Source organism: Salvelinus namaycush, chromosome 13 (genome assembly GCF_016432855.1).
Source record: "Salvelinus namaycush isolate Seneca chromosome 13, SaNama_1.0, whole genome shotgun sequence".
NCBI classification, from domain to species: Eukaryota; Metazoa; Chordata; class Actinopteri; order Salmoniformes; family Salmonidae; genus Salvelinus; species Salvelinus namaycush.
In genome coordinates, this window is record NC_052319.1 from 23,715,892 (window position 1) to 23,741,764 (window position 25,873).

The window sequence follows — 25,873 nt, forward strand, 5'->3', positions numbered from 1 at the left end:
CTGCTGTTTCAAGCTACAATAGTCATTTACAACATTAACAATGTCTACACTGTATTTCTGATCAATTTGATGTTATTTTAATGGACCAAAAAATTGCTTATCTTTCAAAAACAAGGACATTCTAAGTGACCCCAAACTTTTGAACGGTAGTGTAAATATATTTAAATTTGTATCAACACGCCCAAACGATCAGACTGAGCATTTCAATGGCAAAATGAAGGCTCAGGGTAATAAATGATGAAAAAATGTATTTGGAAATAAACACACAAAGTGATTTATTAGACATACAGTGAAGATTAAAACCTGGTTTATACCTGGTTCTAACATGCGTCTTTTTTTCCTGATCCACATTTTGATTTATGCCCACATTTGTAGGCAGGTTTAGATGATTAAAAGACACATTGTGATCTGGTTGCCATCAGGTCTTCCTGACCACCTCTAGAGGTAGTCAGATGCGTTCTGCCTGGATATCTTACAAGTGTAGACGGATCTGGACAGTGAAACCATTTAAATCAACATTATTCCAAATCATTGACAGGTGTCACCATTGACTTATGGCATCAATATGTATCTTAAAATAAATAAACACATTATTTTGAAGGAATATCTGTCAAATAATTTTCATACATGGAGGAACCAGGATATCTGGTCACAATGCGGAAACAGTGGGCAGATAAGAGACACATTTTACTACCATGTGTAGATGCAACGGCTACAATGTGGGCACAATCATAATGTGGATAAGATCAGGACAAAGGACGCATGTTAGCACCAGATATAAACGAGGCTTGAGTCTGTAGAACACCAGCTCGGTCTCTCTGGATGTGTCTGAAATGGTCCAATATTCCCTATATAGTGCACTAGTTTTGACCAGAGCCCTAGGGGCACCCCCTGTCTCTGAGTCTCTCACCTCCCTTCTTGTAGAACACCAGCTCACTCTTAAATTCCCCCCTGTCGTCCAATGCCCCCTGGATCTTCGCCGTCAGCTGGTCGCTGGTCTCCGGCCCGTACAGGAAATGACATGCGCAGCTCTTCTGCATCAGTTCGGCGCGGGCGTAGCCGGTCAGCTCACAGAAGCCGTCAGAACAGTAGACGATGGGGTAGAGGGACTGTACCTGGGCGTTACCCAGGACAAAGTTACTGTCTGTAGTAGAAGGGGGAGAGAGAAGGAGGGGAGGAATAAAGGGAGGGAGGGGGAGGTTGAGGGAGAGTGGGAGAGAGAGGTAAAGAGGGAAGGAGGAAGAGGGAATGAGAGGGACAGAGAAAGAAGAGAAAGGGGTTATAAAACTAAGAAGATGACACAAGAGACATTTTGTATAGCTCTGAAATTATTAATTATCAGCTCGGCTCATTTGAGTTTCAGGTTCATTTTCATTCCAACAACTTTTCTCTTCGTAAGCAGCAGGGAATCATCAGCCTCGTATTGGGACATCACTGTGCTCCAGGAAAACCAAAAGAGAAAGAGCTGGGGCAGCAACCCAGAACTTCAGACACACTGAGAAAGAGAGACATGAGGGGATGGCCCAATGTACTGTAGACAGACATGCCAAAATGTCCTGTTCTTTCATTACAGTTTCATGTAAAAGCCAGAACAGATTTGGTTTTCTGTCACTAACAATGTCTCATGTAGGGACAAACATGCCCCAACTTGAACCTCCATTTGTTGTGTTGATGGGTCTGGTCTCTCATTGTGGAGATGCGGGAGAGGGAGTGTGTGTGTGTGTGTGCTTGTGTGTTTCTCTGTCTTTGTGTCTGTGAGTGTGTGTGTCTAGTTTCACGCTCTGAATCCTGTGTGCCTGTCTCTTTGGGTGTGTGTGTGTTAGGTTGAATAGAACATTTGATCTGTCCCTTCTCTATTCTATTCACCTTTTCAATTGGAGCCCGCGGCAATCGAGATGGACAAATATTCCCCTTGAGTATTTATTGCTTACTGTCCGGTTATTCATATTGATCCATCAATCGCAGGGCTCCTCTGGGAAATGCTTTTGTAAATATTTGATGGTGTAATGGTTCTGGAGGGGAGATTGCTGTATTCTGCTGTGTACTCTATGTGCTGTGTAGATGGTAGATGTTCAATTGAGGCACGCAGTTGATTTGACTGCTGTAATGACGTGTGGGAAGAACGAAGGAGGGAACTAATCAAATCACTGAGACATGAACATAAACAGGATGTCAACACACCTGACTATGTGTGAGAAGGGGGTGTTTGTGTGGGAAGGGGGTGATGATGAATGTATGTGTATGGAGATGGAGAGAGAATATGTGTGTGTGTGTGTGTGTGTGTGTGTGTGTGTGTGTGTGTGTGTGTGTGTGTGTGTGTGTGTGTGTGTGTGTGTGTGTGTGTGTGTGTGTGTGTGTGTGTACTGAGCAAGATCGAGAGCGAGAAAAAGGAGATGAAAAGTTGCACAGTCAGCTAGAAAGTCAAACTGGAGAGAGGGAGGCAGTGAGGCATAGCTGGCAACTCTGATCTGTTGGAGCCAATGAGTTTAACCCATCCCTCAGTGTAAGCCGGATAGGGTTGTGTGGTCTCCTCATATCTCCCAGGGTGCGTCCAAAAGGGCACCCCGAGAGTGCACTACTTTTGACATATAGGGGAGGGGAAAAGCAGTGCACTATAAAGATCATAGGGTGCCATTTGGGCTCAGTGTGGTTGGAGCATTAGGCCTATATGGGCTGGCTGGGCTAGAACTCCCTGGGGGCACGCGGAACACTCACAGCCTCTGGAGTACAGCCAGATGGCCCTCAATGATTTAGTCAGCACAGTGCAACACTGATCATGCAGCAGGTGTGTATATGGGAGAGAGAGAAACTGTGTGTGTACATATGTGAGTGTGTAGGTTAAAGTGGAACTGACAGCGTTTTAACAACTTTACAGATATGAAACAGACATACAATCATAATATCAGTCAAAAACATCAAATTCTCAGTTTATGCTACAAAACCAACTTCATAAGAGATTTTAAAAATAGGTTCTATTTGATTCAACGTTCCATGACGTACACTAAGGCATTGTTGGCAGAATAGATGGATGCAGTTCAATGCATAATTAATATAATCCACCAATACATTTCTTGGTAGTCCAAAAAATATTGCTATCAGGTTGTAAATCAGATGGCCTAGTGCATTGATTGCTGCCTCCATTCGAGATGCACTGTTTCAGTTTCAATGACTCATTTTCAATGACTCATCAATATTTTGGGCAAAAACTGACTAATGTAACTAAGGCTGGGAATGTCAATACAATCAAACTAGGAAGGGCAATGATCACAAGTCAGGCGTAATGTAGCTAATAGGCTAGCGTATCTATTTATGTAGCAAGCTAAAAACATGGAGCCTAACGTTAGCCAGCTAGCTAGCTGCTAGAAGGATGTAATTTCATTGGAGGAGTGGGTGAGTGACTGACTTTTCCTCTTTGTTTTTTGGTGGCTCCACATAGCTAGAGATGCAGGGGTTATTTGGTTAGCTAGCAAGAACTTGGATGATTGTTATCCAGTTAGCATATCGCTTGCGTTCGTAAATTCACTCTGGCTATCTACTCCGATTTCAGAGCACGCTTGTCTGAGTATGCCAGAGCGCAGAAAAACGGATGAATTTACTAACGCGCAACACCTGCTGAATATGACCGGTTTCAGTAAACGCAGGCAAAAAAGTAAAAGTTAATCACGAACACTCTAACATGTAAACAGCATAACCAGCTCTACTACGGCGAGTAAAATGGTCAGAGTGAGGTGTTCTCTCATTTGTATCTGGAAGTAACTAGTTAGCAAGCTAGCCAACTTTAGCCAGTTAGCTGTGTTTGGTTGGGACAAGCCTGCATTGGCAGGCAAGCTGCAGAAGGACGTTTATCAGTGCAATTTTGACGGCCAACTAGCTGAAAAGGTTTAATGTTCCTTCGTTAGATTTTAGCTCATCTTGCTCTGGCTAGCATTAGTTGTTGATCTTGTTGTTGTTGATGTGCATAACTGTGGGAGAGAGAGCCTACCTTTTCAGGGTTGTTTGATCAATAGAACTGTAAAGTTCCCAAATGTAAGAGGAATCCCGTGGTGTTTACATATTTGCAGAAATCGATTCAGGTGTATTTTGTGGCTTTTAGCAAATGTGTTCTAATGATCTAAAGTCACACTGTTGCAACTGCCTGTAAACACACAGTCCAGTTCAAAGTGAATGATGGCAGGCCCGTGTGGCAAATGGCTTGTATAAAGGCCTACTGTAGATCTGATTAGCTATAGCACACCGGTCTGTGTACAAGACAGATGTTTTATTTACTGCAGTGCCTATTAATTGTCCAAATGCACATCCGCTTTCCCACTCTATTTTTATTTTACTAGGCAAGTCAGTTAAGAACTAATTCTTATTTTCAATGACAGCCTAGGAACAGTGGGTTAACTGCCTTGTTCAGGTGCAGAACGACAGATTTTTACCTTGTCAGCTCGGGGGTTTAATCTTGCAACCTTTAGGTTACTAGTCCAACGCTCTAACCACTAGGCTACCTGCCGCCTCTATATTGCTATAGAATTTACACAAATACCTTATTCCCAAACATTCTAAGAATTTTTGAAAATGTGAAAATGACCATATTTAAGTGCTTGCTTATCAGAACATGTTTTAAAACGTGGCATTCTCTCTGGAGGTGTATATGAACAGATTTTAATAAGATTTCATCTCGCTAAAATGCTGTCAGTTCCACTTTAAGTACTGTCCAAAGAGATCAGCCCACTCATCAGTCAATGAGGAAATCCATTGCGTTCTCTTAATCACTCTCTTAATCGTTTCCTGGCAAGTTGCCAATTCTCTTCTCACTTCCTTGAAAGCTCATTTAACATCTCCTGCTGGTTCAATTCTTCTGGTTCAATTCACTGATTGATGGATAACTGCACAGGAATCAGCTACCTGAGTTTATTGCGAAACAATATATTGCCTTCTTCCTGTGGGTCCACAGGATACTATGCTACGCTAACAATAATGGCAACTAGGAGAGACCAAAGATTATCTATTATATTGACAAGATAGCCGAGTGACCGTTTTAACAATGGAAATACATGTCCTCAATGACTGAAGGCAGGCGAGATCAGGTGGGCGGTAAATCCTCTTGCTTTGCTTCTTTATCTCTGGAGAGACACAGGAATGTGTGTGGCCATTCTCTTTCATAACGTGATTTTAAGATGTTTAACAGCAAATTCACATCAAAACAGCTCCCACGGCACTTTGAGACGGTCGAGTAAAAATTGAGACATTGGTTTCTTTATAAACAATCAGCCTCTACTTGTTTACTTTGATTACTTTTTGCTTCTTGCTAGCCGTTGCCTGGATACAGTTCCCATATTAAAAAGCCAGACCTGCTGATTGCATTGATCATCGTCCAGATCTCTCTTTTTTTTCTCCTGATTTTCTCTCTTTCTGATGCCCCCCTCTCTTTCTATCTTTGTCTATTTTTATCTACCTCTCTCTCTCTCTACCCCCCCTCTCTCTACCACCATCTCTCCTTCTCCTCATTATAGACACCTTAGTGTGATAGGGGTTCAGACATGGCTATACTGGTGTAATTGATGTCTCTAACATTCCCTGTGATACCGCTCACTGCTCTGCCCTCTTTTTGTTCTCCTCTTTTTCCTTATAATATTTTTTTCATGAGGGTATTGTCTCTTACTGTCAGTTCTGAGGGACATGGGAGTTGAGTCACTGTGTGAACTGTCCCTGTTCACTATGCAGAGTCCAAATGAAGGACAATAGTTCAGTTGTCCAGCTATGCCAGAGACTCTGAGCCACTCTTGATGAAACCCATGTTTGTTGGGTTTCATCCCTACTTTGCAACTTGCCTGTACATTGCAAATCAAAGAACCTGTATCTTGTTATTTGTCAGAGCTCTCTTTGCTCTTTGATATAAAGATTGGAGTAGAAGGCCGTTACAATGTCAATGAGAAAAGCCACCATCCCCAATCTCATCAAATTGTCAATTGAGCGATCCACTTGTGCTCTGGGCAACAGTTGACTGAATGAATACGTATGAACAGTAGCACCAGTGCAGCGCAGCTCTGGCAACAGCACCCTTAGGCTCCAGGCTCTGAAATCAAAGTGTTGTACTTCAGATGGTGACAAGTGAGAAATTAGGTTTTTAAAATGGCAGTTGAAAGCTTGTCACGAGAAACAACAAGGTGGAAATCCAGTGTTCTGTTCTTGTTATTCCCTTGAGTGTGTGTGGGGGGGTTATTTGTGTGCGTGTGCGTGTGTGTGTGTGTGCGTGCCTGTATGTGTCCTACATTGATAAGTCTACGTGTTAATAATAAACAAATTGAAACACCCCTAGCTAGTTTAGTCTAGACATTAATAATCAGTGTTGGGACAGTGACCCGTGAAGGCCGTGCAAGATTTAAACAGCCAATCAAAATTGGCGAATAAATGAAATAACAGTTTTGAAGCATCCACTTTGCTGCTGCTGGTACAAGCCTGCCCAGAGTTATATATAACCCGCGGAATGTTAATCACAACTTAGTTTGCAAAGACTGCATGAAATATCTATTCAATACATGGACTGTATGATCCAGGCCCCTTTTTTACACAGGATATGAATTTTTAACGAACGCTTTGTCATGGACCATTTGATGCAACAGAGGGGGGAACCCGTCTGGCTGTCTGAACTGCTTGGGAAGCAGATTTGGTTTATTTATTTACACTGAACAAAAATATCAACGCAACATGTAAAGTGTTGGTCCCATTTTACATGCGCACAAAAAGCTTATTTATTTTAAATTCTGTGCACACATTTGTTTACATCCCCGCTAGTGAGCATTTCTCCTTTGCCAAGATAATCCATCCACCTGACAGGTGTGGCATATCAAGAAGCTGATTAAACAGCATGATCATTACACAGGTGCACCTTCTGCTGGGGACAATAAAAGGCCACTCTAAAATAAGCCGTTTTATCACACAACACAATGCCACAGATGTCCCAAGGAGTATTTCAGTCTGTACTAAAGCCATTTTGTGGGGAAAAACTCATTCTGATTGGCTGGGCCTGGCTTCCCACCCATTGCTGCACCCCTGCCCAGTCATGTGAAATCCATAGATTAGGGCCCAATTAATTTATTTCAATTGACTGATTTCCTTATATGAACTCTTTGAAATTGCAGTATGTTGCGTTCATATTTCTGTTCAGTATACTTTCACAACCGAGTCTTTGGGCCTGCATTACGGACGTGTGCACACAGAGACACTTGAGGGCTATGTGGTTAAGCTCTAACCGTAGGGGTGTATAATAACATGAAGTCACTGGCTCCTCTCTCTCTCTCAATCAAGTAGTCATAGAAATGTAGTCAGCGTGACAGCAAGTAGTAGCAGAGCATAGCGGAGAGGCATGGTGAAGTGCTGTTGACTCACTCTCCAAAGACAACCTTCTACTGCAGTCACTCAGAATCCAAATCTCTGATCTTATCAGCATAGCCTATATAGCATTACTCTGTTTGCAGATGTATGCTTCTGCAGTGTACCTTTTTTATTTGGCCAAAGTAGCTTGTAAAGAACCTTGTTCACTCTCCATGTTCAACCTTGTGTGTGTGTGTGTGTGTGTGTGTGTGTGTGTGTAACAAGGTTGAACATGGAGAGTGAACAAGGTTTTTTACACGCTGATTTATTTTTTATATTTTTATATTATGTCTATCTCCAATAAGCTGCCCAGATAATTCCTTTGATGATGTAGCAATACAACATCTACAAAAGAGACAGGATGTCACACCCTGGCCTCTGTTATATTGATTTTCTTTATTAGTTTAGTTAGGTCAGGGTGTGACATGGGGGATGTTTGTGTGTTTTGTCTAGTTTAGGGTGTGTGTATTGTTTAAGGGGTTTTTAGTATGTATGGGGTTGTGTTCAGTGTAGGTGTTTAGGAAAGTCTATGGTTGCCTGATTTGGTTCTCAATCAGAGACAGCTGTTTATTGTTGTCTCTGATTGGGAGCCATATTTAAGGCAGCCATAGGCTTTAGGTGTTTGTGGGTAATTGTCTATGTTGAACGTTTGTAGCTTCACGGTTGTTTTGTTTTTCTTTTCTTTTTTTTCATCTTCTTTAATAAAAGAAGATGTCTTCATATCCCGCTGCGCCTTGGTCCGCTTATTATGACGATCGTGACACAGGAATGCATATGGAGGAGGTGTTGCTGTATCTGTTCAGAGCCATATGAGAGGGGATCTCATGTGCAATGATTTTGAAGTGTTGTGGTTGCATGCTCACCTGCCTAATCTAAAGCCTATTATTTTGGGGTGTTGCTATAAGCCACGAAGTGCTAACAGTCTATATCTGGATAATATGTGTGCAATGCTTGATAATGTGTGTGATGTTAAGAGAGATCTATTTTCTAAGTGACCTGATATCTTTACTATATCATCCACATGTATTGATCACATTTTTATCAATGCTGCAGAACTCTGCTCTAAAGCTGTATCTGTACCTATTGGATGTACTGACCATAATATAGTGGCCATATCTAGAAAATCCAAAGTTCCAAATGCTGGGCCTAAAATCGTGTATAAGAGATCATACAAAATGTTTTGTAAATGTATGTTGAAGATACAAAAATATGTGTTGGTCTCATTTGTGTAATGAGGAGCATCCACATTCCCTAAGTTCTAGATGAATCTGTTGAACAAGTTGAGACTTAATTACTTGGTATTACCTTAGATTGTAAACTGTCATGGTCAAAACATATAGATCCAATGGTTGTAAAGATGGGGAGACGTATGTCTGTAATAAAAAGATGCTCTGCTTTTTGACACCACACTCCACAAAGCAAGTCCTGCAGGCTCTAGTTTAATCTTATCTTGATTATTGTCCAGTCATATGGTTAAGCGCTGCAAAGAAGGACCTTGTTAAGCTGCAGCTCGTCCAGAACAGAGGGGCACGTCTTGGTCTTCATTGTAATCAGAGGGCTAATATTAATACTATGCATACCAGTCTCTAAAAACAACTCACGGCACAACGCCTCTCCCCCATGTGACCTACTTGTTGTGTCTGCATTGACATGTACAGTACCAGTCAAATGTTTGGACACATCTACTGTAGTTATTCAAGGGTTTTTCTTTATTTGTACTATTTTCTATCATGTAGAATAATAGGGAAGACATCAAAACTATGAAATAACATATGGAATCATGTAGTAACCAAAAAAGTGTTAAACAAATCAAAATATATTTTGTATTTTAGGTTCTTCAAAGTAGCGACCCTTTGCCTTGATGACAGCTGTGCACATTCTTGGCATTCTCTCAACCAGCTTTGCCTGGAATGCTTTTCCATTCCAGTCGTGAAGGAGTTCCCACATATGCTGAGCACTTGTTGGCTGCTTGTTCTTCACTCTGCGGTCCAACTCATCCAAAACCATCTCAATTGGATTGAGGTCGGGTGATTGTGGAGGCCAGGTCATCTGATGCTGCACTCCATCACTCTCCTTCTTGGTCAAACAGCCCTTACACAGTCTGAAGGTGTGTTGGGTCATTGTCCCATTGAAAAACAAATGATAGTCCCACCAAGCGCAAACCAGATGGGATGGCGTATCACTGCAGAATGCTGTGGTAGCCATGCTGGTTAAGTGAGCCTTGAATTCTAAATAAATCACTGACAGTGTGATCAGCAAAGCATCCCCACACCATCACATCTCCTCCTCCATGCTTCACGGTGGGAACCACACATGCAGAGATCAACTGTTCACTTACTCTGCATCTCTCAAAGACACAGCAGTTGGAACCAAAAATCTCCAATTTGGAATCATCAGACAAAAGGACAAATTTCCACCAGTCTAATGTCCATTGCTTGTGTTTCTTGGCCCAAGAAACATCGATTGATGTCCTTTAGTAGTGGTTTCTTTGAAGCAATTCAACCATGAAGGCCTGATTCACACAGTCTCCTCTGAACAGTTGATGTTGAGATGTGTCTGTTACTTGAACTCTGTGAAGTATTTATTTGGGCTGCAATTTCTGTGGCTGGTAACTCTAACGAACTTATCTTCTGCAGCAGAGGTAACTCTGAGTCTTCCTTTTCTGTGGCGGTCCTCATGAGAGCCAGTTTCATCTTAGTCCTTGATGGTTTTTGCAACTGCACTTGAAGAAACTTTCAAAGTTCTTGAAATTTTCCGTATTGACTGACCTTCATGTCTTAAAGTAATTATGGACTGTCATTTCTCTTGCTTATTTGAGCTGTTGCGTTCTTCTGTATTCACGGTGTGCAGAATGTGATTGTGCGATTATGATATGAGCCGTACTACTTATGGTGTGTGTGTGTGTGTGTGGCTAATGCCTGTTGCAGGACTGGCTAGTTATTTGGTTTGCCTGGTTATAAAAGCGCCTTTGAAGGATCTCTCTGCAGCAGTTTTGAAAGCAAGGGGAAGGGTTGTTTGAACATGGAGAGTGCATCTTTCTTACACACACACACACACACACACACACACACACACACACACAACTCATGGGTGAGTCTGCTACGATGCTAAATGTCAGTATGCTTGTGTGTGAGGGAGAGGGAATTCATGCAGATATGTAGTGTCATCCAACAGTATTCAATGCAACAGTCCTAAACCATGGGCATCTGCTTTGAAAACCAAAACAACATTCACTGCCACCACAGAATGTGGCCTTTTTCAGTTTGAAGCTTGTTAAAAAAAAAAAAAAAATTGTAAAACTGGGGTTTGGACATTAGACAACAAGCAATTTCTCAGCACTGAGCGACTGGTGAGTGCAGGGTGGGTGTGGGTTTGGCAGTCTTATTACCAAGCTGGCTGGCCTGAGCTGCTGTGTGTGTGTGTTGCGTGTGTGTGTATGTTCATGCGTGCGTGTGTGTGCTCACAAGAGAAGGGACCGAGCTCCGCACCACACAACACTGACTGCAGGGCACAGAGAGCAGGGGGAGCAAGACTCCAAAAGACTAGCAAGGAACAAAAGCGGGGGGAGGGGCATGTACGTGCCTGTGTGTGTGTATGCCTACGTGCATCAAAGACGAGAGAGAGGGAGTGGAAAAGAGAGAAAGTCAGACAGATAAAGGCAGTGAGAATGAAAGAAATAGACAAAAGGAGACTTAAGAGAATTACAGAACTACAATAGAGTTAGACTACCATTGGGCAATAAAAGCCAAGGTGTACTATACATGAAATTGGTTGGAATCTCCAGCTCTGGTCCTGGCTTTGGCCCTGTGCTGTCAAGGTGACAATTAATGCCTGACTGGGTGCTACAGAGGCCAGGGCTAAAAAGAATACTTTTTTCCAAAATAGATCCGTATAGAATGTAATTACTGTGCCAATTATCCCTTTGCAATAAAACACTACAACCCTTCAATCAGTGTGTTTGTGTGTGTGTCTGTGTCTGTCTGTGTCTGCCACCAATTACTACCACCTGAAGACTCCAGCTCCAACCCAACACACTGCCAGTCAGTCAGTCTCTCTGTGTGGGGCAGGGATGAATATAGATCTGCTGTCAGAGGAATGAGAACAGGACACTGTGTGCTTGCTTGCTTTTTTCAGACTAGGATCATGCATAAGGAATAAAATCAGTAAGACGCATCTAACAATGAGGAGATTTGCACAACACAAAAAGAATATAAGTGGTGTGCCTCGTTTGACTTCTAATCAAACCCATTCTGAAAGTTCTGAAAAAATGTGAAGGTTGCCAAGGTTGAATCCTGGCCTTGGAATCTATTGGGAGAGGCTCCTTGGGTTCATTCTGAGAACAACACAAAGAAGGAGTGAGAGGACTGAAGAGAGAGAGAGAAAGGGCGTTGGAGTGTGTGAGAAAAGAGAAGAGGGCGGAGAGAGACTCTTCACAGAAGGACAGACTATTCTCTCCTCTGGGACATGCTGTGGAGTGCCTCTCTTCGATTCTCCTCTCATTTATAGAATGAACACACACTAATGCCTTCTGAGAGACTGTCTTTCCCCTCTACAGAAAGAACTGAGGAGGTACTTGAAAGGTGTGTGAAAGGCATGTCAACTCCACAGAGGTTCCTATCAACGTTAAAGCCAGGTCAAACGGGTTCAGAGAGCTGAAGAGCACTGTAGAAACTAAGATAATGAATTACTTTCTCTACGGCATCTTCTTCAGATTCAATAACAAGATTAATATCAAGTGTGAGTCACTATAAGTGGTCAGTAAGGGGTGAACTAACAAGAAGCTGGGTGATGCACAGTAGCTGCTGTGCATGCTGTGTTTTGCATGTCTGTTCTGCAGCGCTTATGCTGGTATTGTCAACTCTACTGTGATATGCAAAAGTAATATAGGGTTACACTAAGGTCTTACAGACCACAATCACCAGTATTCCTTCCATTCTGATAGACGAGAGGAAGTCATAGCAGAGCTACTGGCTAGTGTTGTTCCACACATCACTTTTTTCTGAGTGAAGGCTGAGTTAATGGAGACAAATAAGCCTTTTCTCTTCCTCTCCCTCTTTCTCCTCTCCCCCCTCTCCGATCTGCGCTCTCTTTCTCTAAACGGAGAGTGGCTGGGTCCCACACAGACATCACATAGGATCAGACGGGGTGAGAGATGTTGATCACAACAAAGAGAGAAAGGAAGAGACTTGAAGAAAAGGAAAGTGAGTATTTTATTTTAAGAATGAAACACAGCCAGTTGTCTCTTCCTCTAATTCAGACTGGTGTGAGTAGTCTCTTCCTCTCTAATTCAGACTGGTGTGAGTAGTCTCTTCCTCTAATTCAGACTGGTGTGAGTAGTCTCTTCCTCTCTAATTCAGACTGGTGTGAGTAGTCTCTTCCAATCTAATTCAGACTGGTGTGAGTAGTCTCTTCCAATCTAATTCAGACTGGTGTGAGTAGTCTCTTCCTCTCTAATTCAGACTGGTGTGAGTAGTCTCTTCCTCTAATTCAGACTGGTGTGAGTAGTCTCTTCCTCTAATTCAGACTGGTGTGAGTAGTCTCTTCCTCTAATTCAGACTGGTGTGAGTAGTCTCTTCCTCTCTAATTCAGACTGGTGTGAGTAGTCTCTTCCTCTCTAATTCAGACTGGTGTGAGTAGTCTCTTCCTCTAATTCAGACTGGTGTGAGTAGTCTCTTCCTCTCTAATTCAGACTGGTGTGAGTAGTCTCTTCCTCTCTAATTCAGACTGGTGTGAGTAGTCTCTTCCTCTCTAATTCAGACTGGTGTGAGTAGTCTCTTCCTCTCTAATTCAGACTGGTGTGAGTAGTCTCTTCCTCTCTAATTCAGACTGGTGTGAGTAGTCTCTTCCTCTCTAATTCAGACTGGTGTGAGTAGTCTCTTCCTCTCTAATTCAGACTGGTTTGAGTAGTCTCTTCCTCTCTAATTCAGACTGGTGTGAGTAGTCTCTTCCTCTAATTCAGACTGGTGTGAGTAGTCTCTTCCTCTAATTCAGACTGGTGTGAGTAGTCTATTCCTCTCTAATTCAGACTGGTGTGAGTAGTCTCTTCCTCTCTAATTCAGACTGGTGTGAGTAGTCTCTTCCTCTCTAATTCAGACTGGTGTGAGTAGTCTCTTCCTCTAATTCAGACTGGTGTGAGTAGTCTCTTCCTCTCTAATTCAGACTGGTTTGAGTAGTCTCTTCCTCTCTAAGTCAGTCTAACATGAGGCATCAGAATTCCCCAGTGGGCCGTGTGATAGAGGTCCTGACCTGGGGATTGAGATGGTGTTTGATGCGTTTGAACTGCCGCCAAACTCTGACCTAACCTGACCTCAGTGTAAAGCACAATTAGACACTGCCGGACCTGGTGGAGACGTGTGACATCCAGTACAGTATAGCATTGATCCTGCCACACGCAACGCACACACACATACAGACCTGTTCACATCCAACAATCCACTGATCAACACACTTCTCAGCACATGCTTTGACACAAATACACTCACACCCTCTCAGGCAAACAGATCACTAACACACACATACACTCTCTGTCCCTCTCTTCCAAACTGGTGGAGCAGAGCAGAGCAGAGCAGAGCAGATGACAGTGGGGATAAGAAGTAGGGATATAAATGAGTAGCTGTCATAGCCAGTACCATGGGACGATGTAAGAGCTGAAATAGAGAGAGAGAGAGTTTGTACTTTTTAACTATTTGCACATCATTACAACACGGTATATAGACATAATGACATTTGAAATGTGTAATGTTTACTGTTCATTTTTTATTGTTTATTTCACTTTTGTTTATTATCTATTTCTCTTGATTTGGCAATGTAAACATATGTTTCCCATGCCAATAAAGCCCCTTAAATTGAAATTGAGAGAGAGTGAGAGAGAGACTTGGTTATTCTGTCTGGTTGGTTCAACTCTGAAAATAGTTTTGACATTTCCATATCTTCCCGATCTACTACTCTAGGGAATGAGAACATTACATTTAGTGTGGACCCTTGTGGCCAGACAGGTTTCCTCAGGGCCTGTTTTAAGATGGTCATACCAAGGATCATTTAGCTATTTGATTTTGAATTTTAGGACCATTAGGTATAAAAAATATGTTGGCCTTACTGCTATTAGTCCATAGAAACGCATTGAATAACAGATTCATACAGTACATGGAAAAAAACAGATAGTCCAAAAATGAATCAAAAGGAAGCTTGTTTTATATTTGAGAGATACAAGAAAGATCAGGAAATCATTTATGTATTTTTGATTCATATTTAACAAAAGAAATTGGGCACTAAACTACTTCCATATATACTTCCATTCAACCAACATGTACGTGTTCGTGAAAGTCTCACCTTTCCATAGAGGGGTCATATTAGTGTGTAGCCCAACCCGTTCGTCCACCGCAAATGCGGAAGGCCGCCATTGGATTGATATCTTTAGCTTAAACAGCTGGATTTTGATGGGAATATTTGTATTATGCTAATTATATTTCCACAGGGGTTAATTAAGGAAAGCATGTTTCATAACTCATCTTTTCACACTTACATGAACACACACATTCAGAATATTGCATTAATCTACATCTGACAACCATAGAACAGTGCAATATGTAGTCGGAGGGAGGCAGAGCATCAGAGAGAACAGCCTCTGCACTAGAAACACAAGATGATATACAACTCCTGGGCTGACAGCTACTCTGACAGCTACTCTGACAGCTACTCTGACAGCTACTCTGACAGCTGAGTGAAGCAGTGTGGATATGGGTTAGAGAGACGTGTGTGCCGTGTGTCTGCTCTTTACATGTGGAGCCAGGTGTGTGTGTGTGCGTGTGTGCGCACGTGCGTATTTGTGTGTGTAAGCGAGCATGTATATTTTGATGTACGCGTGTGTGTTTGTGTGTGTAGGAGGCTGTGTTGCCAGGCGACATGCACCAATTGTGTTTCCTTTGGTTTCCACGGAGACAGTGGCGGATGGGGCTTTGATGAGGGAGGTACACAATAACACTGTGGTCTAGTGAAGGGCCCTATAAACTCAGCAATATGAGACAACAAGGGAGTTGAGAGAGACATTCATCTATCCTCTCTACACTAACAGACCATCAACAGCAAAGATGCTGTACACACATTGCTAGATAGAAGTGAAAGTAATGTACTGATGGGACTGAAGCGTCCTCTAAAAACAGGACTGGAAATCAAATGACTTGTTCATTCAATAAAAAAGAGGCACAAGACAACAGCGCTGTCAGCTCTTCGGATGTATTTTGAGGACAGGTGGATCAATATTAACCATAGTTAAATTACTGAAATTGGATATCCATATTTACTCCAACGTTATTCTCTTTTATTCTCTAGTCTAAACCAGCGGAGAGCAGTTCTGGCTAGAATAATGTGTTTCGACAATGCTGAGGTAGGTAATGATATGGGAGATCCATATTTCCTCCAACATTATTTCATATTATAAAAATGTATTCCCTAACTCAGTGCAGAGCAGTTCTATTCAGAATAAGGTTTTTCGACAGCGCAATATTGCAGTATAGGTCTGGGCGTTTGGTAAATACACAACTGTTCATTAATAATGAATGGTGTGGAACCTGATGTGGCAGATATGATAACATTCTATTCTCATTTAGCCCTCTCTGTTGTTCATTAGACGGAGGCATTGTTCTGGACCATTTGAATGATAAGGACGGTAATGATGGCAATTATTTTCAGTTCATTTGCATACTGATCGTAATATTGCAGATAAACCAAGGTGAAATTGCAACTAATGTTATGACTGCTGACCAGGGCCCGGTTTCACAAAAGCATCTTAAGGCTAATTTAATTTTAGAACCATAGGATCCCATGATTCTAACGATGAATCACTTTAATGAAACATGGGGTTAATGTCCAATCAGACTGTATTAGTGCAAATAACTAGCAAAAGGTTAATTCCCAAACTTCTCATTAGCCTTAACCACGTTCATGAAATGGCAGAAAAATTTAGCAGCACTGATCAGCAGGGACTCAGTCAGACACCCCAGCCCTGAGAGATGTTGCCTGTTCCTGGGGAGTGGAGGGAGATGCCAGCCCTGAGAGATGTTGCCTGTTCCTGGGGAGTGGAGGGAGATGCCAGCCCTGAGAGATGTTGCCTGTTCCTGGGGAGTGGAGGGAGATGCCAGCCCTGAGAGATGTTGCCTGTTCCTGGGGAGTGGAGGGAGATGCCAGCCCTGAGAGATGTTGCCTGTTCCTGGGGAGTGGAGGGAGATGCCAGCCCTGAGAGATGTTGCCTGTTCCTGGGGAGTGGAGGGAGATGCCAGCCCTGAGAGATGTTGCCTGTTCCTGGGGAGTGGAGGGAGATGCCAGCCCTGAGAGATGTTGCCTGTTCCTGGGGAGTGGAGGGAGATGCCAGCCCTGAGAGATGTTGCCTGTTCCTGGGGAGTGGAGGGAGATGCCAGCCCTGAGAGATGTTGCCTGTTCCTGGGGAGTGGAGGGAGATGCCAGCCCTGAGAGATGTTGCCTGTTCCTGGGGAGTGGAGGGAGATGCCAGCCCTGAGAGATGTTGCCTGTTCCTGGGGAGTGGAGGGAGATGCCAGCCCTGAGAGATGTTGCCTGTTCCTGGGGAGTGGAGGGAGATGTCAGCCCTGAGAGATGTTGCCTGTTCCTGGGAAGTAGAGGGAGATGCCAGCCCTGAAAGATGTTGCCTGTTCCTTGGGAGTGGAAGGAGATGTCAGCCCTTAGAGATGTCACCTTGTACGGGGGAGTTGTAGAGGTAGGCATCACTCTGCGGGAGTAGAAGTAGCTCCAGTCAGACCTCCCCCTCCAGGTGCCTGGTCATGGGGATTTGTCAGTGGGAGGTATCTATCACCACTAGCTCACCTCCCTGAGGTTCTAATGGGGAACACTGCATCTCTGTAAATCTCTCCAGCTCCAATTAGTGGGTGTCAACCTAGCTTAGGCATGGCGTGGGCGCAGACAGGAAGGCAGCTTCTGCTGATCCAAGAACAGTTTTGGTCAGGAGCTTTTTGGTGAGTCACATAGAATTTTGGATGTGTTCCCTCCTCTACACAGTACACAGCCACTCTGTCATTTTGTTATTCTGTTAATCTGTCATTCTGTTATTCTGTCTACCTGCCTGTCTGTGTGCCTGCCGGCCTACCTACCTGCCTGCTTCGTCTGACTGCCTGCCTTGCTGACTTGGGGAACATTCCCAAGGTGTAATAGATCCTGCAGCCGCTGTGTGTTTGTACGTGCGTGAGCTGTCCACATTCCATGCCCCTGCTTCCCTGCCTCTGGCATCCCTCTAGTTCCATTAGCAACAGGCTAGCAGCCAGGCTGATTTACCACGGAGTCTGCTAAACTTATGAAAAGTGTGTTTACCCTGTCAATGCTGTTCTCATGGGATACTAAGCACATTCTCTCTCTCGCTCTCTCTCACACACAAATACAGTTGTTGCTCATAACCTGTGATAAGGAGAGTGAGCTGGACAGTCAAACTTGATACAGCTCAGTGCAGTGGCATGTGCAAATGGTCAACTTTAAGGCCATCTTCCCTAACTCAGCCATTCATCAACGCATCGATGACAATAATCCATAAAGCTTTTCAGCGACCTTTTCTCAGACCCTCAGCATGTCTTGAAATCAGGACACTGAAACCTGGACGAATATCACTAGCTTTAAGGATTGATAGCATAGGAGAGGATGTGGCTCTGTGTCTAGCCAAAGGAAATAAGGGGATCGGGGGGATCAGAGCTCTTAGAGCGCACTACAATCATGAGGTCACTCAGAACCAGCTCTTCCAAACCGCTCTAATTCAACAACTGTAAGGCCATGGAAAATCAGATCTATTGTTAGATTCTCTATTGCTACCCTGTGTGTGTGTGTGCATGCATGTGTGTGTGTATGTCTCCCATGTATGTTAATGTGTGTATTATCATTTGGGTGGGACACAAGGGTCTTAAACACACCACACACTCCAGTCTCCATACCTGCTCCTTTTGCATAAATTCATACACTCAATGTCCTCTCTCCTCTGACACACCATTAACGACTCATTAGGAAGTTGGCTGGTGGTAAAAGGAAGTTGATCATTAACCCTGTGGGCAAGGCAGCTGTGGTCGTCACGGAAACTGCTGGCTTCCCCCAGCTGGTGTCGGGGTAGGTTCCTTGTTCCTTGTCAATCATTTGCTTATTGGTGAAATCAGCAATCAGACAATATCTTTAAGTAAATCAATCATTCAGTTATTCATGCAATTACAGACAGACGTTGACAACGGGAACATAGCACGCATGTTTCCGAGTAAGTTCTGCACCCCACCTAAGGGCACAGCTGATGTTATACGTGATCACTCCCTAGCGGTATGATCACCTACGTCAATGTATGTGTGTATCAATAAGCTGAGGTTACCTTATAGGTCAACCTAGTACAGTAGCTTCTCTGAATTTCTTAGAATTGTCCACTGTCACACAAGATCAAAATGTCAAAACCAGACAATGGTTACTTCTCTTCATCTAGTTTTGGTCTGACTCAGACCAAGCCTGCAAGCACACTCTCACAACAGCCAGAGCTTAACCACAAAGACTAATATAGATGGCTTGTGCAACGTACAGTGGCAGAGTTTTTAGACACATAGCAACAGTATCTTATTATAAGGCCTGCAGCAAAACATATGAATCTTAAGGTCCCCTTAATCAATAATGGGGAGGGTCTTTGGGACCCACCCCTTACACTGGTGTGACGAGGGTCAAGCTCCAGTCAGGTAAAAGTCACACACACAAACGAACACACACACATATTTTAAATACATTATATTAATCCACATCACAGTCGAGAAGGTTTCAAACATTTCAAACGGTATGGATATCTGGACACTTATGGATACAGATAGCACCTTCTTCTCCACACAGCAAGGCTGCAAATGAGCAGTACCTCGCTAACGTTATCTGCTTTGCCTTTGTTCTATGCAGGCCTGCAATCTGAAAGCCATGTACTGTCAGCTTATGTACATGGCTGAGTCTCCTGAAAATCAGCACCAAAACCTTTCACTGTTAAAGCGTGACACGAGGAGCTGGTATTTCAGTAACTTGTCACACACACAGCCAGTCTCCTCACATGACCTTCCAGTCCCATACATTTTCACTACACCTCCTCAGCCTCTGCTCCATCAATCTCCCTGTTGCTGCTAGCTGAGCTTATCGGCCTGCTGTTCAGCAGCTGTGGGAGAATGAAAGCAGTGAAAGCCAGAGAGAGAGAGAGACACTGCACGCCTTTCCGCATCAAACCAACGACTGGGTCTCTACTGGCAAATGTTTCTGTTTGTTTAAAATCAGCGGGTGGGAGAATTCTGAACGAGACGTGACAGCCGCATATTCTCTTCTCCCTTCTAATATTCTTTGACTCAACAAGTGAAGGGAAGAGAATCGTCATGTTGTTTTTCCTAATGTGAGAAAGTAATACAGGCTTGGTTTGAACACAATTATTAACAAGTTGGCTGCAGACCTGGGTTCAAATAGTATTTGAAACCGTTCAAATACTAAAAGCGTTTTGCTTTTAGCCTGCCTGGATGACAGAAAGGTGGGTTTTGCAGTTTTGCAAATATTAGTTAATTGAACCAGCCAAGGTAAATCAAGTCCAGATAAAGTATCTGAAATAATTTCAAATAGTATTTGAACCCAGGTCTGATTGGCTGAGTCAGCCCATGGATGGTGATGTAATAAACTTCTGATCCTGGAGGTGAGGTTAGGAACATTGAGAAAAAAATGGCAACAGTAGGTTCGGAGAGGAACAGAGAGAGAGACAGAGATGCTAGAGAGAGAGAGAGAAGCTAGAGAGAGAGAGAGAGCGAGAATGAATAAGACAGGCTTGAAATTTGATCTCATCTGTAGCACTAAAAGAACCATCAAATTGATTTCCAGGAATAAGGGGCATGAAAGTGACACTGCTCTGTGGGGGTGATGCAGTGATTCAGTGATGTGGTATAGGGGGGAGGTTGAGTATGTTTTGGGTATTGCTCCATTTAGCATCCATGTAATTGTCATGAATCTTTATTGTCATGAATCTTGACCTGCAGGCAGAACTGAGTGATTTCCACATAAAAATGTATGACAATGTGCTTTTTGTCTTATTGAAGGTTAGGGTCAGACATTAGGGTTACCAGTGTGTTTAAGGTTAGTGCTAGGTTTGATGACCACATGGCTGTGCCAGCTAGTAACCACTTTGCAGAGCTGCCTCCAGGGCAACATTCATGACAATAAATGCCAGCCAGCTAAACATTCACTTCCTCTCATAATCCATATTGTTTGCAGGCCCCCCATAGAACTACAGAGAACTCCCTGATCCATCTTAATTTACTATTGACGTGTAGTCTTGTACGTACACACACGTTTGAAATACTTTATATTAATCCACAAATCACATCACAGTCGAGTAAGATTCAAACATTTCAAACGGTATGGATATCTGGACACTTATGGATACAGATAGCACCTTCTTCTCCACACAGCAAGGCTGCAAATGACCACTGACACAGAGCAGTACCTTGCTAGCTGCTTTCCCTTTGTCCTATGCAGGCCTGCAATCTGAAGGCCACCTACTGTCAGCCTATGTACATGGCCGAGACTCATGAATATCAGCACTATAACTGAGGCTGTTAAGGCGTGACACGAGGGGACGCTATTTCAGGAACTTGTCACACACACACACGTTTATTTTACTCCTTTGTGGAGACCAAAGAATTGATTCCCATTCAAAAACCTATTTACCCTGAACCTAACCCTTAACATAACCCTAACCTTAACCCTAACCGCCTAACCCTAATTCTAACCGTAACCCTAACCCCTAAATAGCCTTTTTTCCTTGTGTGGACCGGCGAAATGTCCCCACTTGTCCAAATTCTCCTTATTTTACTACCCTTGTAGTAAAACCAAACGCACACACACACACACACACAGCCAGTCTCCTCAAAGTATCTTCCAGACCCATACATTTTCACTACACCTCCTCAGCCTGTGTTACCCAGAGTGTCAAAATGTTTTCTGTTTCCTGCTCTATCCGGCTCCCTGTTGCTGCTAGCTGAGCTTATCGGCCTGCTGTTCAGCAGCTGTGGGAGAATGAAAGCAGTGAATGCCAGAGAGAGAGACACACGCTACATGCCTTTCCACATCAAACCAACGCCTGCCTTGGAGGGCTAATAAAAAAGGGGAAAAGGAGGGAGAGGTAGAAAGAGAGAGAGGGTGGGAGAGAGATGCTAAAGAGAGAGAGAGATGCTACAGAGAGACAGGCTTGAAATTTGATCTCGTCGGCACTAAAACAACCATCAGAAATGGATTTCCAGGGCTAAGGAGCATGAAAGTGACACGGGGGGGGGCAGTAGTGAACTACATATGGAATAGGGTGCTATTTGGATCTCATGGACAGACTTTAGGCTTGGTCCCCCAGTCTCCAGCCGTGCTAAATCTCATCAACATTAACAACCATCAAGTGCTAAAAACATGTCTCTAACCAGAACAGCCCACTCCTGATGTGAACATTCCTGTTGTGAGTGCATACAAATCCCATATGCAGATACCTTGAACATTTGCATACAACGTATCTGAATTGGGTATGCTGAGCCTCAGTGAACTTAAACAGAGTTTTCGGTGATCAGATGTGCACTCCACATTGACACTACACCGTATGAGCATTGGCATCAGGTGGGATATAGAAGGTAATACCTTGCCTTACTTCATTTTTTATAGCAGTGTTGACATTAGAGAATATGGCCGAAAGATGAGACATGGGGGATGGAGAAAAGAGTGAGAAACAGAAGCAGAGCTGAGGACAATCTCATTGGCACCTACTCAGGTTTCAGTATGAGGGGTGTGTAGAACAGCAGACGGAGCAGAGTCTCTATTATATTTCTCCCAAACCACCTCCACTATCACCTGGACCAAACCATGTTTTTAGGAGAATACTTTTTCCCACGATTGGACAAACTGCACCAGGGGTCATTGAGTGATAGTTTCCCTTACATTTTGACTTACATGTACGTCATCTGAGTTTCAGCATCGTTCCGCTGCTTCTTATTCATCTCCAACCCAGACTCTGGGAAGGTTGAACTTTCAGAGAGCTATTGTTTGTTTCCGTCTTTCAGAAACACTTCAAAGCAAACAGAGGCAGGCAAATTCATCACTAGTAGAGAAATAAAGCACCAGGGATGAGGAAGCGTTTTGGCATCTTCCAGACGTGGCCCCCTGTTTTCCCAGCTGAAAGGTCAGTCTTCATTATTTCCCTGGCTCCAGCTGCCTCCTTCAGTCTCACTAAACAACAGCATGTGTCATTCCCACTTCTCTCTCAGCTTTGTCAAAGACTGGTTAAATCACAGGCTAAACATCAACACTACTGTTCCAGAACATAGGAATAGAATCAGGTTCAAATTCTGATTCTATGGTTCTTGTTCTGCTTGGCTTGCCATGACAGAGAGTTGCTAAGAACTATATATGGCTCTTTCGTCACTCTATGGGCCATAGATACTTTTTTAAATTTCTGACAAGCATCAACTCTGACCTTTACATCAATGTCTCTGCTAGATCCTGAGTCTGACGTGGAGACACACGCTAAATAAACCCTCAAACTGCTCATCAAAAATGTGTTTGTTGTTCATGTGTCTCCGGATATGTGAAGCAGAAATTAGAAAAGGAGGCGAATGAGAGGGGGAGGTGTAGGTCTACCAGCAGAGATGCTTGTCTGAGAGAGATGGAGGAAGTCTGGGGGTTGAGCATTAATCAGAGAGAGAGAGAGATGTTATATTTGTATATCTCTCCTTGGATAAAAGGTGAGCTGGCCCACAGGGCCATACATTCATGCTAATGGTCATCATATTCACTGGATCCAGATGGGTTTTACCTTGAGAGGATCTTTACAAATGGAGGTAAGGTTGGGAGAGACAGGTGCATTAGACTCTGTGATGGGGAGACCAGACACACACCAGACTGCCTGTCAGTCACAACCGAGGTCACACACACTGAATACACCCAAACATCCCCAGTGCCGATGGTTAATGCATACTTATGTAAGCCAGTTGGGGAGACCGGGAGCAGGAAAGGTAGGCGGCATACAGGTGTGTGTGTGTGTGTGTGTGTGTGTGTGTGTGTGTGTGTGTGGTGTGTGTGTGTGTACATTCTTGCATGTATGTTTGCCCATGTCCATCATCAAATCATCTGATTTGATGAGGGCTCTTGGTAATTAGTAAATAGGGACGCAGACTGAGGTTGACACAGGAGTGAGAATCCATTCCTGTCCCGTCAAATTTTTCCAGTACTGTCCTGATCCCAAAACAGTTCTACAACTCCGGCACTTTCCTGTCCCGATTACAATTACTGCCGTCCCGTCTTAATTTCTACACGCAGAAATCAGAAATGCAAAAATCTGCTCTGCATGCGAGTAGCCATAGCAACTGTTCCGTTTGGCTGCTTCTCAGCCCTCATGAGACAGTTGCCTGCCGTGCACACACAGCTTATGAGATTTTGGTAATAAAGGCAGCCCTTCTACTTACCCAGAGTCGGATGAACTCAATTCCTCTCTTGAAGGGTTCATCATTCCTTGACGTATGTCGGCATCCGAGGTAAAGTAGTGACTGCGCAGAGGCCATGGCTTCTGCGCAGTCAGAATGAGCGAGGCGTGAGAGTGAGCCGATGGAAGGAGGGGGGGAAATTACCATTCTTTTGTATTTTTATTAAGCAATCTATCCGCTTAATTAAAGCTGATCTACCCCCTAATTTTTTTTAAATAAAAAAACACACTATCTCAGCAAAAAAAGAAACGTCCTCTCACTGTCAACTGTGTTCATTTTCAGCAAACTTAACGTGTAAATATTTGTATGAACATAACAAGATTCAACAACTGAGACATCAACTGAACAAGTTCCACAGACATGTGACTAACAGAAATGGAATAATGTGTCCCTGAACAAAGGGGGGGGTCAAAATCAATAGTAACAGTCAGTATCTGGTGTGGCCACCAGCTGCATTAAGTACTGCAGTGCATCTCCTCCTCATGGACTGCACCAGATTTGCCAGTTCTTGCTGTGAGATGTTACCCCACTCTTCCACCAAGGCACCTGCAAGTTCCCACATTTCTGGGGGGAATGGCCCGAGACCTCACCCTCCGATCCAACAGGTCCGAGACATGCTCAATGGGATTGAGATCCGAGCTCTTTGCTGGCCATGGCAAAACACTGACATTCCTGTCTTGCAGGAAATCACGCACAGAACGAGCAGTATGGCTGGTGGCATTGTCATGCTGGAGGGTCATGTCAGGATGAGCCTGCAGGACGGGTACCACATGAGGGAGGAGGATGTCTTCCCTGTAACGCACCTGGAAGACGCGTCTCCTTCCTGAGCGGTATGACGGCTGCGTGGTCCCATGGTGTTTATATTTGCGTACTATTGTTTGTACAGATGAACATGGTACCTTCAGGCGTTTGGAAATTGCTGCCAAGGATGAACCAGACATGTGGAGATCTACAATTTTTTTTCTGAGGTCTTGGCTGATTTCTTTTGATTTTCCCATGATTTCAAGCAAAGAGGCAGTGAGTTTGAATGCAGGCCTTGAAATATATCCACAGGTACACCTCCAATTGACTCAAATGATGCCAATTAGCCTACCAGAAGCTTCTAATGCCATGACATCGTTTTCTGGAATTTTCCAAGCTGTTTAAAGGCACAGTCAACTTAGTGAATGTAAACTTTTGACCCACTGGAATTGTGAAACAAAACAATAGTCTGTCTGTAAACAATTGTTGGAAAAATGACTTGTGTCATGCACAAAGTAGATGTCCTAACCGAGTTGCCAAAACTATAGTTGGTTAACAAGAAATTTGTGGAGTGGTTGAAAAACAAGTTTTAATGACTCCAACATAAGTGATTGTAAACTTCTGACTTTAACTGTATATATGCACACATACACACGCACACACGCACACACACACACACACACACACACACACACTAGGCCTACACACTGTTTTTTTAATGAAATGCTCCACACGTTACATATTTCTACCCCCCCTCCCCCAAAAAATACAACTCACTTGATAACTATTTCTGTACTGTCAGTTCCTGTGGACTGTCGATCCTGTCTCATCCTGTCCTGAACTTGAGCAGGTCAATAAGAAGAGCTGTGACAAGTGGGATATCTAATTTCCACCAGCCTGAATCGACATGCCATCCACCAGACGACAGACAGAATGTAGGAGAAGGTTTAATCAGATCAACGATTGATGAGCAGGAGAGGAGAGGACAGGAGATGAGCAACTTTACAGTCATTTCACTACAACATCCATATAACATTGTCCAATAATGTTTCACATGTTTACTACAGTACAACGTGTTCCTTCAAGTAAGCTGTAAGTTAAAATGGTTGTCAGTACAGCTGTAGCATTAAATGGCTTTTGAACCTAAAAGTGTCAAGGAACCAAATGTCCGTTGACACCAGTGTAATGTGCTGAAATGTGCTTTGAGCACTAGAGGCACGTGGACATGGCCCTGTATCAATGTGACCAAGGATGTGGGAGTGGTTGAA

At 43.5% G+C, this 25,873-nt stretch overlaps 1 protein-coding gene across 1 annotated transcript in view; it reads right to left on the reverse strand.

Annotated features, from left to right (window-relative positions):
* LOC120058042 (potassium voltage-gated channel subfamily H member 8-like) overlaps positions 1-25,873 on the reverse strand; it is a 171,561-nt gene that overhangs the window by 55,468 nt on the left and 90,220 nt on the right. The window contains exon 2 of the mRNA XM_039006525.1: positions 911-1,144. Within this exon, the coding sequence (XP_038862453.1) occupies positions 911-1,144 (234 nt within the window). The remainder of the gene's footprint in view (positions 1-910; positions 1,145-25,873) is intronic.